This window comes from Nelumbo lutea, chromosome 2 (genome assembly GCF_056320005.1).
Source record: "Nelumbo lutea isolate HS-2025 chromosome 2, American lotus-T2T, whole genome shotgun sequence".
In the NCBI taxonomy this organism is placed as follows: domain Eukaryota; kingdom Viridiplantae; phylum Streptophyta; class Magnoliopsida; order Proteales; family Nelumbonaceae; genus Nelumbo; species Nelumbo lutea.
In genome coordinates, this window is record NC_142685.1 from 1,904,376 (window position 1) to 1,918,516 (window position 14,141).

Sequence of the window (14,141 nt, forward strand, 5' to 3'; positions counted from 1 at the left end):
TTAGTGGTTTCTGGAGAGAAGGGGACTGGTTTTGTCGTCCTCTTGACAGATTCAAGTGTGTTGCCCGAAACCCTAATTTTTTGTAGAAATCTGATTGCGGGCCCCATAGGGAGTTTGACCTGGGCGCTCAGTGACTGAAGGCCTTCTCATCCTTCATCTTGAAGATCGAATCAAGTGGATTGGTGTTCTATGAAGTCTACAAGGAGTGGATGAGTTTTCTCTGTTTCTCCTGGCTTCCAGGGGTGATGCAGGTTGCTGGTACAAATGCATAGAGGTTGGCTCACAACACAGTTTTTGTTCTGTCTTCATTTGTTGTTATTCGAAGTTGTTAGAAGTCATTTTCGAAGTATTTAAGAAGATGAACTCTTCATAATTGGAAAACAAGCATGTTGCTGAATTCGGACAGGTTCCGGGAGCCTCTATAGACTCTCTACTGGTTGTGACCACAATCAAGCTGGATGGAACTAATTATCTGGCTTGGTCGCAATCAGTAAAAATTCATATCTATAGTAGAGGCAAATGGGGTTTTATCTCTGGGAGCAGAAAGGCTCCTTCGGAAGATGATCCATCATATGAAAAGTGGATGCAAGAAAATTATACTGTTATTGGATGGCCTGTGAACTCAATCCAACCACAGATTAGTTAGCACTATTTGTGGATGAATTCAGCAAAGGAAATTTGGGATAGTATTGCTGAAACCTATTCCTAGAAATTAAATGTGGCCAGGGTTTACAAGTTGATAAGTGATGTGAAGAATTTGAGACAGGGGGAGAAACCATTAGCTGCATACTTCTCAGCACTTAAGTCTTTATGGCAAGAAATAAATTTGATAGAAGCTGTAGCTTGGGAAACCACTAATGATGCTGAGACCTACAGGAAACTAGTTGATAGGGCTGAATCTAGAGTATGACATCACAAAGCAAAATATTTTATCCAAGGATAGTGTTTCACTGTCTCAAGCCAATGCCTTGGTACATAGTGAAGAAAGCGGAAGACTTGTCCAGGTCCAAGGGGCTGGTCTAAATGATCACTTTGCTAATATGGGAGTGAAACTCAAGGGAGCTGCAGGGACTCCAAGTAGCTCAGGGAAGAACGGGATTTTCTGTGAGTATTGTAAAAAGCCAAAACACACTAAAGACAAGTGTTGGAAATTGCATCATGAGCTTCTTTGTCTTCAGTTTCTAAAGTAAGTCTGATAATATGAAGGCAGGGAGTGCTAATGTTGCTGCTGGTCCAGATAGTGACAGATACCAAACTGAAGAGATGACAGTTAGTGAGCAGTTAACATCTATTAAGGCTGAATATGAGAAGTTTGGAAGGATGATCAGTCACCTAGAGGGTGTGACCTCTTCTTCCAACCTTCTAGGAAATTCAACCTCTTCTGCATTTGTTCATTTAGGTATACGGGCTACTGCCAATCATGCAACCATTTCAGTTAATCATAGGATCCCTTGGATTATTGATTCAGTTAATCGTAGGATCCCTTGGATTATTTACTTCCTGGACGTGACAAAATCACCCTAGCCAATGGCTCTCTTGCCTCTATCTCCGGCAAGGGAACCGTCAAGGCTCCAGATTCCTTGGTTCTTCCTTCTGCTCTTCATGTACCCAGGCTAAATACAAACTTGTTATCTATAAGTAGCCTAACTAAGTCATTAAATTGTTACCCAGTCCTTCCTACTGTGTTTTTCATGATCTGGAGTCTCAGAAGGTGGTTGGGAGTGGCCATGAGGCCAATGGAATATATCTGCTGGATACTCCTGAACAGTACCATGAACAACCTGGAAAAACTGCTTTTGGGTCTACATCTACAGAGTCCATCAGTCGAGTCATGTTATGTCATTTTCGTTTGGGTCATCTTTCTTTTTCTACATTAAGTCATTTATTCCGGAACTGTTTAAGGGAGTTAGTTTGTCTAGTCTTCATTGTGAGTCGTGTGAACTGTCAAAACATTGTAGAAACAGTTATCCTCTAAGTAATAAAAGATCTTCTCCTTTTCATATCGTGCACTCTGATGTGTGGGGGTTTTACCACTTACCTTCTATGGGTGGCTACAAATATTTTATCTTGTTCATTGATGACTTTTCTCGGTTAAATTAGATATTTTTTATGAAGTCCCGTGATGAATTTCCCAAACTTGTGAGGCAATTCCATGAATTTGTCCTAACCCAATTTGATACCAGAATTAAAATTTTTAGATTCGACAATGCAAAAGAATACATTGAGAAAAACCTAACCTTCTATCTCATTGATTTGGGGGTTATTCACCACAGCTCCTGTGTTAGGACCCCAAAACAGAATGGAGTTGCTGAAAGAAAAAATAGACATATTGTTGAAGTTGCAAGAAGTATTCTATTTGCCTTACATGTCTCTACAAAATTTTGTGGGGATGCTGTTTTCACTGCTACCTACCTTATCAACCGTATGCCATCCAGGGTTTTGGGGTGTAAGTCTCCCTTCAGTCTTCTTCATCCGGACAATGATCTTTTTCCTATTCCTCTTTGTGTCTTTGGCTGCACTTGTTATGTACATATCCCAAGTGTCTTCAGACATAAATTTGAACCAAAAGCTCATAAGTGTATCTTCCTTGGTTATTCCCCTACACAAAAGGGTTACTGTTGTTTTGATACAAAGATTGGCACTCGGTATGTCTCAATGGATGTCACTTTTGATGAGCTTTCTTCCTTTTATGGTTCTTCTCAGGAAAGGCATTGTCCAAAAGGGGAGAATTTGTCACAGTTGTTTGCTCTTCCCCTTCCTGTCCCAATTGAGTCTTTTGCTGAGACTCTTCCTCCTTGAAATGAGTCAAGGGAGGAACAATCATTTCACTCTTATTCCAGTGTTCCTATCCCTCCTCCTTTACCTCCTTGACCTCTTTTTAATCCCAGGTTGTACCAATGGCAGAGAACCGGAAATGAGTAGATTGTTTCCCCTATAACACATGAGCCTCATGTACTTCCAGTTACAGAAGAGACAACATGTACTGTTACAACCCCTTTGGAGCCATCCTTCCCAGACCTTGATATCCCCATTGCTATTAGGAAAGGAAAAAAGAAGTGTACTGCACATTGCCTTTCCAAACACCTTTCTTATAGTTTGCTCCCTCCATATTTTGCCTACCTTTCTTCTGTTGCTTCTAACCCAATTCCCAGTTCTGTGTCGGAAGTTCTTACTATTCCAGAATGGAGGGATGCTATGAGAACAGGAATTGATGTCTTGCACAAGAATGACACTTGCGAAGTGGTTGATTTGCCAAGAGGGAAGGATCCAGTAGGCTGTAAGTGGGTTTTTACTATCAAATATCATGCTGATGGCACCATTGAAAGGTACAAGGTTAGGCTGGTTTCAAAAGGCAATACACAGACATATGGGATTGATTATTTGGAGACCTTTGCCCCTATTGCAAGATGACTTATGTGAGAGTTCTGCTATCTCTGGCTGCACACTCAGACTGGCCACTTTATTAGCTGGATGTAAAGAATGCATTTCTGAATGGAGAATTACATGAGGAGGTCTATATGTCTCTTCCTCCAGGGGTGTATGAAACAGATATGAAAGGAAATGTCTACAGGTTGAAGAAATCTCTTTATGGACTTAAACAGTCACCTAGAGCATGGTTTGAAAGGTTTAGGGCTGCCCTTGTTAGCTTTGGCTATGTACAAACACAGTCTGATCATACCCTCTTTGTGAAGAGGCGAGGATCCTTGGTCGTTTACCTGATTGTGTATGTTGATGATATTGTTGTGACTGGTAATGATGTATCGGGGATTAATGATCATAAATCTTTCCGTCATATAGAGTTTGAGATCAAAGATCTGGGTGAATTGAGATACTTTCTTGGCATAGAAGTTGCTATATCCAAGGATGAGATCCTTATCTCTCAGAGAAAGTATGTTCTTGATTTGCTCTCTGAAACAGGGAAGATGGGTGCTAGACCAGTTGCTACTCCTATCGATATGAGCCATAAACTCTCTGCTTCAGATGAAATATTGTTAAAAGATAAGGGAGTCTTCCAGAGACTACTTGGAAAACTTCTCTATCTATGCATGACTCAGGCAGGCATTGCATGTTGTTAGTTGCATCGTTTAGTTCATGCATGCTCCCAGGGATATACTCACATGGCAGCAGTAGAGCATATTCTGTGTTATTTGAAGGGCTCACCTAGAAAGGGAATTCTATTTGCTAAGCATGGCCATATGAAACTTGAAGCCTATATAGATGCTGATTGGGCCGAAAACATTGATGACAGAAGATCTACCTCTAGGTACTGTAGCTTGGTGGCAGGTAATATTGTCTCTTGGAGAAGCAAGAAACAATCAGTTGTTGCTCGATCTTCAGCCGAAGTAGAATACAGAGCCATGGCTCATGGAGTTTTTGAGCTACTATGGCTTAGATCCTTGATGGAGGAACTGGGTATTGAGCATGATAAGCCAATGATGTTATACTGTGATAATCAGACCGCCATCAACATTGCTCACAACCTAATGCAACATGACAGAACTAAGCATATTGAAGTTGACAGACATTTCATTCGAGAAAGAGTGGCTTTTGGAGGAGTGTGTCTACCTTTCATCACCAAGGGTATTCCCAAGGCTAAACTTCAGCATGATACTGGCAAGCTTGGCATGATTGACATCTGTGCTCAGCTTGAGGGGGAGTGTAGAGAAGATGGGCCAAATGGCCCATAGGCTGCTTATCCTTCTTTATTTTTTATGTTCTTTGCCATAATGGGCCTTAATCTGGGCCTTATTCTTTCTTGTGTTTTGTTTCTTAATTTTCTGCCCAACTAGGGGCCTCTCTGTAAATTATTAAAGTTTAACTTAATGAAATGGAATTAAGGGTCTTAGAGAGAAGGTTATGTTCGAAAATCTCTCTCTTTGAACCCTAGTTGCCGCCACCTTCTTCTTCTCTCCTCTTGAAATCTGATTTCTTCTACTTTCTTTTGAAATTTTGCAACTTTCTAAACAGTTTTTCTTTTCAAAAGGAGGTTTTTCTTCTATCTTAAATCCTAATACCTATTTTATATCTTTTTCTATGATGCTTTCTATTGAGTTTGCAGTATTGAGAAGGACCAGACACACACACACACACATAGGTGGGCAAAATTTTTAAAGAAGATGAAATTGAAGCTTGTAAATTGTAATTGAAATCCACACGCTTTTCTAAAGGAAAGGCCACCAGGTGGGCAAAATTTCAAAATAAGATGAAATTAAAGCTTGTAAATTGTAATTGAAGTCCAGATCCTCCATGATGAGATCATTTTGGAAATCTATCATTTTTTTATATTCAATTATTAAAAGAAAATATAATACATAGAAACTGGTGTAGAACTTTCACTGACCCAAACCTAGTCACATCAAGCATATTCCCACATTTTGTAAATTGTGTCATGTATCTTCTCTCTTGACGTCTCCGAGTTCTGAATGGACAAGTGACCAATCCATAACAATCGAGTATATATCAACCGGGACCTTGTTTCTTGAGTGCTCTTCATTATCAACTGATAAATATATTCCAATTTTTTCTTTCTAAATGCACCAACAGACTGCAAATGGAATTACAGTCCACAGGAAAGAATATTTCACTCAAATGCACATGTGACTCTACAATGACTTCAAAAGTGGAGGTAAATTATGGTTATTCTTGATGCAGAAGAAAAGTTGGTTTTGACTTGCTAAGCCCTTTTCTTTTCTTCTTTTCCCTGATGCAGAAGAAAACTTGGTTATTCTTGATACAGAATATTTCACTCAATTGCACATGTGACTGTACAATGACTTCAAAAGTTGGCTTTTCTTCCTTTGAAAAGCCTTAAGTTTCACAATGAAATTTGTATTGTTTGTGCTGTTGCCTTGTATTTTATACTTACATTCCATAAAACTAATTTTTTACATAATGAGCATTCAAATGTTGTGTCTGTCATGACTGCAAGTCAATGTTTAGGGTATTTAGCCCTTTTGTTCTGTATGTTTCAGATTTTAAATACGAACCATGGTTTGGATCACAATATACTGAAGAAGAAATTCTGCCAACGCACTTGGAACTGTGGAGAGATCCTCCAGAAATTGATCCAGCACTTCACATGCCTGTGAAGAATGATTTCATTCCATGTGACTTTTCTATCCGCAGCAATGGTTCATCCAATAATCTTGCAAATACACATTTCCCAAGATGCATACTAGATCAACCATTAATCAAGTTCTGGTACAAGCTCGATGAGACTTTCAAACTTCCTCGTGCAAATACATACTTTCTCATTACTGTAAAAGGAGGCTATGCCGATGTAAAGAGATGTGTTTTGACTGAATTGTTTGTAAATCTTCTGAAGGATGACTTGAATGATGTTTTATATCAGGTAAACTCCTTGATTAATTATCCAACATGCTTATATTCCTATGAATTGGACCCATTACTGTAAAATCTTTTTCATCAGTACGTGCAGTTATAACATCTTGGGCTGACTAGGGTTAGAATGTGGATCCGACTGTGACAGTGACCACTTTTTGCTAAAATGTTATTTTGATGGTTTGGTTCTTATTCGGTCCATCCCTTTCAAGATTGGGCATTGACCTTCAAAGTTATCTTCTATTCCTACTAACATTTTAAAGTAGTGTATTGTGCCTCCCATAAATGTTTTCTAAATATTTGTCCAATAGTGTATTAGGTACTAACATATTAAAATTTTTGTTGGCTTAAAATGTTCAGGTGTGCAGTTCAATTCTTTTGTGAAGGATATTCATTACACTGCATTATTTTTGTCTCTATTTATGATGACTCAAAGAATTGAAATAAACTTCTCATTTACCAAAATTTGTATTATATATATTATTTATTTTATTCATCATTTTGTTTTGAATTTTGTATTCAACTTGTGTAATCTTTCACACATTTTTTATGTAGTAGAATATTTACATATGGGATTTGATAAGTCATTTATCATTGTTCATTGCTCCTTTATTTTGGTATGTCTTTTGTTATTCTTCCAAAATGTTTTGGTTCATTTGCTTCACCTCTTAGATTAATAGTATTCAGGTTTGTACATGTATAACTTTTCATTCTCATGTGCAGGCTGGTGTAGCTAAGTTGGAGACTTCCTTGTCTATCATTAGTGATAAGATTGAGCTAAAGGTCTATGGTTTTAATGACAAGCTTCCTATTTTGGTGTCAAAAATTTTGACTGTAGCCAGAATGTTTTGCCCGACTGCTGATCGTTTTAAGGTATATACCTTTAGAGCATTATGGATGCATTTTTTATTCTCATTATCAAGGTTCAAAATATCGAGCTTCACTTATGTTTTTTACCTTTTCTTTCAATATGGTTCAGAGGGGTCGGTTTAAGGCATGTCTACCTGCTGAACCAGGTCAGACCCCGAAACACCCACTGTAGGGGCATATCGGGAGGCCACCGATATGACACAGTTGTGAAACACACCTGTAATAATTCAGAAAATATAGAAAAGAGAAGAAAAGAAAAGAAGAAAGAGAAGTTTTAGCAGAGGTTTGAAGAAGGAGATGAGATAAAAGAAGGGAAGAGAAAAGAGAATAGTTCAGTCTCTCTCTCTAGTCCCCATAGATAGCTTTCATTTCTTTTAATTCTAATCTAAGTACAATTCCATGAGTGCCCTCAATGGAGTGGCCAGCACTAAAGAAACAATAAAAACAAGTAGCAGGCCCATAACTAAAGCCCACTACTCAAAGAACATAAACAAAATAAAAACATGACTTGAGTAAAATATAGAAACTAAGGCCCATTCGGCCCATTCTCACTACAGATACGTATTGATATTTTGAACCTTGCTCGTTATATTGTACTTTCTTGGCATTCTCATTAAAAAACATAAAATTATGCTTGATCCACAAGTTGTTTAAAGGAATACTAACCTTGTTCGTAACTCATTTCGTTCGTCCACAAGTTGTTTACAGGGATTTTTTTATCATCAAATTCAATACAATTCATATTTCACTTTTCTCAAAAAAAAAAAAAAACAATATGCATCTATCTTATTCATAACATGGAAATAGGAACATATCCATTAACATATTTAATGGTTGTACCAAAAATCTAATGAACATATTGCATTTCTCTTGATGGATTTACATCGAAAAGAAACACACTAAAGAAAGATTTCTGGACATAGAAAATGGTGGTGAGAGATTCCAGAGATGGATATGTTCAGTTTGTTAAGATTCAAAATGATGGTATGCATGCGCGAGCAATTCAATAGTTGAACTATAAGGGTTTGTATTTGAGTTTTGAATTGAAACAAAATACATGTTGATGGTTTTTAATTTGCAACCAGGTGTTTAATTAATGTGGAACTCTAACAGGTTATTAAAGAAGATATGGAGAGGGCTTTCAGAAATGCCAATATGAAGCCTTTAAGTCATTCATCGTATCTCAGATTGCAAGTTCTGCGTGAAATTTTTTGGGATGTAGATGACAAGTTGGCTTGCCTTGTTTATTTATCTCTTGCTGACTTGGAGGCATTCATTCCTGAGCTTCTTTCCCAGGTACATGCATAAATGGCTTATTGAGTCTTTACTACATCTTTATTTAACAACTCCTAAACTGATCTTGTCAATGAATGATGGAGCTCTTTTAGACCAACTTTTGGGCCAAAAGTTCCATTGCTTGGTAGGTAGGGCTGCAAACAGATTGGATCAAATCAGATATAAGGTGGATCCAAATTTGTTTCATGTATATTTGGATCCGAATCTAACCATATTTGGATCCAAATTTGGTTCATGTGTATTAGTAAAGTGAAATAAAAATGACTTTGATATTATATATCATTATCAAAACATATTGAAACTAAATTTCATGAAACTTCAACCAGCAACTCTTTGGACATCTTATCAATCAGTATAGCTTAGAGTGCAAAAAATCGGATAGATGGTCAACCTCAGCTAACCATCCTTGTGAAAATTAGTATTAAATACAGGTTCCCCTTGTGAAGCAATGGGTGAGACAGAAGATAGCATGTTCGAATTTGTGGGCAGGTGGAGGTGAAATCAAGGAACCTGGTTAACCTGAAGATCAGCAAAGAGAAAGTGCTATGGTATACCTCCTGAGAGAATCGACAACCCTGGATAAAAGATTTTTGGATGAGACACTAGTGTTGAGGAAAATGCAGAATTGGAAGAACAAATTGAAGAGGAATGAGGTGTTTGTAGCTAAGTTAAGATGTAATCTTAAAGAATGGTTCATCATGTTGGCAGAATGGTTTGGGGATGGAAGAAAACAACTGATTTGCATCCCCTTTGGAAAACAGAGTAAGGAATGGATTTTGTTTGTGGAAACACTACTGGAGTTCCTTTGGAGAAATAAATTTGTGGAGGAAGGAGCTAGAAAAGGTGATGAGGGATTTTCTGTGGGAGTCAGGGAAAGCAAAGAAGGATCATCTAATTAGGTGGGACATAGTAGAAGGAAGACGGGGGATTAGGATTAGGTAGCCTAGTTCTTAAGAATGAAGCTCTACTTGGGAAATGGCTATGGAGATGGCCTTTGGGGAGAGAGATGTGGCACAAGGTGGTGAATAGTATTCATGGCTGTTTGGGGAATGGTTGGGATGTTGGGGGTATCTCGACGGGTGGCTCTTGCAACACCCTGGAAGGCTATACATGGGATCCTTCCCAAATTCCTCTGATTGGTCGGGTATGATGTCTATTTTGGAAATAATGTTCTTTTTTGAGAAGACATTTGGGTGGGCAACCAACCCCTTGAAGACCTTTTCCCCTCTCTTTACTCTCTTTCCCTTTACAAGAAAGATTAGATTTCCAAGTTTATTTCCTCCCTTGTTTCTCCTTTGGCCTTAAATTGGGATTTTGGTTCCGAAGAGGGTTACGTAAAGATGAATCTGCTTGTGTCTCAAAGTTGTTCGTAGCACTTGAGTTTGCTTTCTTGGATCCTCTTAAACCTGACTTAAGAATTTGGACCACTAATCTGAAAGGCAACTTTACCTGCTCCTCCTTTTTCAAATCCCTTTGCTCTACTCCTGCACCCCAAGGTTTCCTAGTTAAAGAAATTTGGACTAGACCCATTCCCCCAAAGGTTGTTTTTTGTTGGGAAGTCTACTATGGTAAGATTAATACCTTTGAAAACCTACAAAGGAAGATACCAAATTGGTGTTTATCCCCTAATTAGTGTGTTCTTTGTAAAGCTCAGAATGAGGACTGTTACCACTTACTGATCTCTTGCTCCTTTGCTGCATCTTTATTGAATTGGATTTTTGTGTTGTTTGAGTGTAGGTGGAACCTGCCATCTGATATTAACTTGTTGTTTAGTCTGTCTACCTTTGAATGGCACACAAAGGGAGGAACATCAGAATTTTTTGTGAAAAGGAAATAAGCTTTTCAGAAGTTTAGGATTGTGTTCTGACAAGGGCAACTCAGTGACTAAAAACACAAAACCTTTTTGATACCTATTCCTTTGATAACCGATGGATGCTGGTTAACAATGACTAATACTTCTACCAAGAAGAACAGATATGTGGTAGACTGGATGCCACTTGGGGAGGAGTTTATTAAGATGAACTTTGATGGGAGCAGTCAAGGTAACCCTGGACCTTCGGGCATAGGAGGAGTGCTGAGAAACAAAGGTAGTAGTATCATATCTTTATATTCAAGTCCTGTGGGTCTAGGAGACTCTATAAGGGCTGAACTACTTGTTGTACAAGGAATCCAACTTGCAAATCAACTAGGAATAGAGCATTTGCTTATTGAAGGGGACTCTTAGGTGGTTGTGGGATGGTTGCTGAATCCGAATTTTGTGATCTAGGGTTATAGAGATCTCCTTAAAAAAGTCAAGTGGCTAACAAGGAATATGACAATTAAGAGTCCAGTGGTTAGGCAAATCAGCAAACTCGATGGCTAACTCACTTGCTAAACAAGGGGTTTCTTGGGATTCTTTATTTTGGTCTACCTTGTAACTTTGTTCATTTGAATTTATAATTCTGTGATCAATCTGAAAGGAAATGTCGCATCTCGTGCCTTTCCTTGCATTGCTTGTAACTCTTATCTGTTGGATTAATAAAACTTTTACTCATTTATCAAGAAAAAAAAAAGAAGGGGAACTCCTGAGGTTTGTTGAGATTTTGGGGTGTGAGTTCAGGAGCTGGCGTATTAGTTTCTTGGGATTGCCTTTAGAAGGGAATCCTAGGTCAGATGGGTTTTGGAAGTCAATTGTAGAAAGGTTTGCTAGGAAACTAGCCCTTTGGAAGTGTAATTATATCTCCAAGGGTGGAAGAATAACCTTTATTAGAACCACACTAGCAAACCATACCATTTATTTCCTATTTACCTTCCGAATCTTGACTAAGGTAGTAGGGCTACTAGAGAAATACATGAGGGACTTTTTTGGGAACCGAGAGAGGAAAAAAAAGGATCACCTGGTTAAATGGGAACAAGTTAGCAAACCTAAGGAAAAATGGGGAATAGGGTTAGGAAACCTTGTCTCTAGAAACTCACTACACCCTGAGGAGAAATCCACCTGCAACCATTAGAGAGAACAAGCTGACAAAAAGAAGGGTTATGTGGAAAGCAGTTAGGGCAGTGGTGGCGTGGACTGCATGGGAGGAAAGAAATGCAAGGATTTTCAAAGAAAAACAGAGGTCAAAGGAAGAAATTGTGGATTCCATAAAGATAAAGGTTGCACACTGGCTAAAAACACTGGAGCTCTTTCAAAGCTTTTCAGTGACTGATATAACAAGAGCATGGAATGAAGTAGCACACTCTTCTAAAGGGAAAGATAAAAAATGTAATGGAGTGGAAGCCTCCAGTTGGCAACAATGTCAAGCTGAACTTTGATGGTAGCTCCTTAGGAAACCCAGGACTGGCAGGCATAGGTGGTGTATTTAGAGATTCTTCACAGAAGGTATTGGCAATGTATCCAGGACCTCTAGGGGTAGAAGATTCAATTAAGTCTGAGCTGCTAGCGCTGTTACAAGGTCTAAAACTTGCTAGCAAACTTGCAAAATCTGGAGGTTGAAGGGAATCCAAAACTGGTTATCACTTGGACTACCACAAAGTGTAATGGTCCCTAGATATAGACACCCTCAGAGAGATAGAAAGTCTGGCAAGGGAACTCAATGCTTCATTCACTTGGACCAGAAGGACTGCAAATGGAATGGCTGACTCATTAGTTAAGCAGGGGGTCCATAGGCCACAGCTGTTTTCGGCACAACTGTAATCTGTTTTTTGTTGACATATTGGCTGTATTGTGATTTGGCTCTTGTTCCTCACTCTTTAATAAAATAGCTTTTCTTTGCTGATCAAATAAAAAAACCTTGTCTCTAGAAACACTGCTTTACTAGGCAAGTGGTTGCAGAGATTCCCTTTTGAGAGTAACAAACTATGGCACAAGGTAATAGAAGGCATTCATGGGTTGGAAGGTAATGGCTGGGATGCTGAAGTTGCTCGTCACTCCTTTTCAGCTCCTTCCTAGAAAGTAATTCATGATGTCTACCCTACCTTCATTAACTCCATCGGGTTTGATGTGGGAAGGGGTGATATAGTACATTTCTGGGAAGATCTATGGGTAGGGGAAACTCTGCTCAAAGACCAATTTCCTGAACTCTTTGCTCTTTCTAACTTTAAGGGGGAAACTATGTCTAGTTTAGGAATAGCTTTTCCAACCGGTTTAAATTGGAACTTGGGCTTCAAAAGAGGTTTAAAGGAAAATGAATGTTCTTCCTTGGTCTACTTACTGTACTTGTGAGGGCAAGTATATTTGGACCCTTCCCTTGAGGACCCTAGAATTTGGTTAGGTTCTTTAGATGGTCTCTTCACTTGTTCCTCTTTTTTCAAAGTCCTTGCCTTGTCTAACTCCCGAGTAGTGGACCTCCCGTTGAAAGAAATTTGGAGTAAGCCTATCCCACTTAAAATTCAAGCTCTCTGCTAGGAAATCTTCCTTGATAAGGTAAATACTTGTGATATGCTGCAGAGTAGAAAGCCTTATGCTTGCTTTTCTCCTTACTTGTGCTTCTTATGTAAGCAAAGTGGTGAGACTCTATCCTAACTTCTTGAGGCAACCAAAGAAAAGAGGGACAGTGCATTGGAGAGCTATAAAGGTAGCAATTTGTTAGGTGGTTTGGGAAGAAAGGAATGACAGAATCTTCTTAGAAAAAAGCAGAACACTAGAGGAAGTGATAAACAACATAAAGTTGAAGGTAGCACATTGGATAAAAACATTGGACAGCTTCCAAGGTTTCTCAGTCACTGATTTCCTAAGAGCTTGGGGTGAAGTAGCAGTCTTCAAGAGAAAAGACAAAGCAAGAGTGGATTGGTAACCTCCAGAAGGAAACAAAATCAAATTGAACTTTGATGGGAGCTCCCTTGGCAACCCAGGTTTGGTAGGAATAGGAGTAATCAAAAATTCAGAAAGGAGGATTTTGGCATTGTTTTTAGGGCCAATTGCTATGGTAAATTCCTTGAAGGCTGAACTCTTGGCTTTGCTACAAGGTCTCTGGCTAGCAAAGCAGTTGGGATTTAGGCAAATTGTGGTGGAAGGAGGCTCAAAAGTAGTCATTTCATGGGCAAGTTACAATAGACATACTCCTTGGACTCTTAAACATGTGATAGTGAAGTGGAAAAGATTGCAAAGGATATAGAGGCTGATTTAAAGTGGGTCAGGAGTGCAAATGGGTTAGCTGGTTCCCTTGCCAAACAAGGGACTTTGAAGCAGCTACTATTTTTGGCTTCTATGTAACTTGATGGGATAGGCACTCCCATCACCAAGTTTACTAATTTCTGTTAATCAAATATAATAAAATAAAATATATTTTCTGCTGATAAAAAAGTACAAGTTACCCTTGCTGTACTATTCCCCAATACATCGAGTTACCTGCTGTTTTGTCAGCCTGTCTGCAAAGCTGTTCGCAGACCTATGTGTTCATCGAAAGACTGCTCCCAATCCTCATTACTTCCCAACCAGCCTGTTTTGACATTGGAGTTTCCTTCTACTATTAACTTTTTTTTTTTTTTTTGATAAATCTTCTACTATTGACTTATTGTATCTCATTTCTTTTACCTTTTTTATACCTGCAAACATAGCTTCCAATTTGAAGTAAAATCAGCCACTTCCCTCCAATTTCAGATAATGTCCTCAATCTTAAAAGGGACAAACGAGTCTACAGTCCTAACCCATT

General features: G+C 38.7%; 1 protein-coding gene across 3 annotated transcripts in view; it reads left to right on the forward strand.

The window, feature by feature from the left end:
• LOC148868042 (Insulinase (Peptidase family M16) family protein) overlaps positions 1–14,141 on the forward strand; it is a 69,727-nt gene that overhangs the window by 49,485 nt on the left and 6,101 nt on the right. For all 3 annotated transcript variants that reach the window (XR_016108166.1, XM_088973726.1, XM_088973727.1), the window contains 3 exons: positions 5,973–6,352; positions 7,066–7,215; positions 8,326–8,508. Coding sequence is in view for 2 of the 3 variants with exons in the window: in XM_088973726.1 (XP_088829852.1) it covers positions 5,973–6,352; positions 7,066–7,215; positions 8,326–8,508 (713 nt within the window). In the remaining variant the exon portion in view is untranslated. The remainder of the gene's footprint in view (positions 1–5,972; positions 6,353–7,065; positions 7,216–8,325; positions 8,509–14,141) is intronic.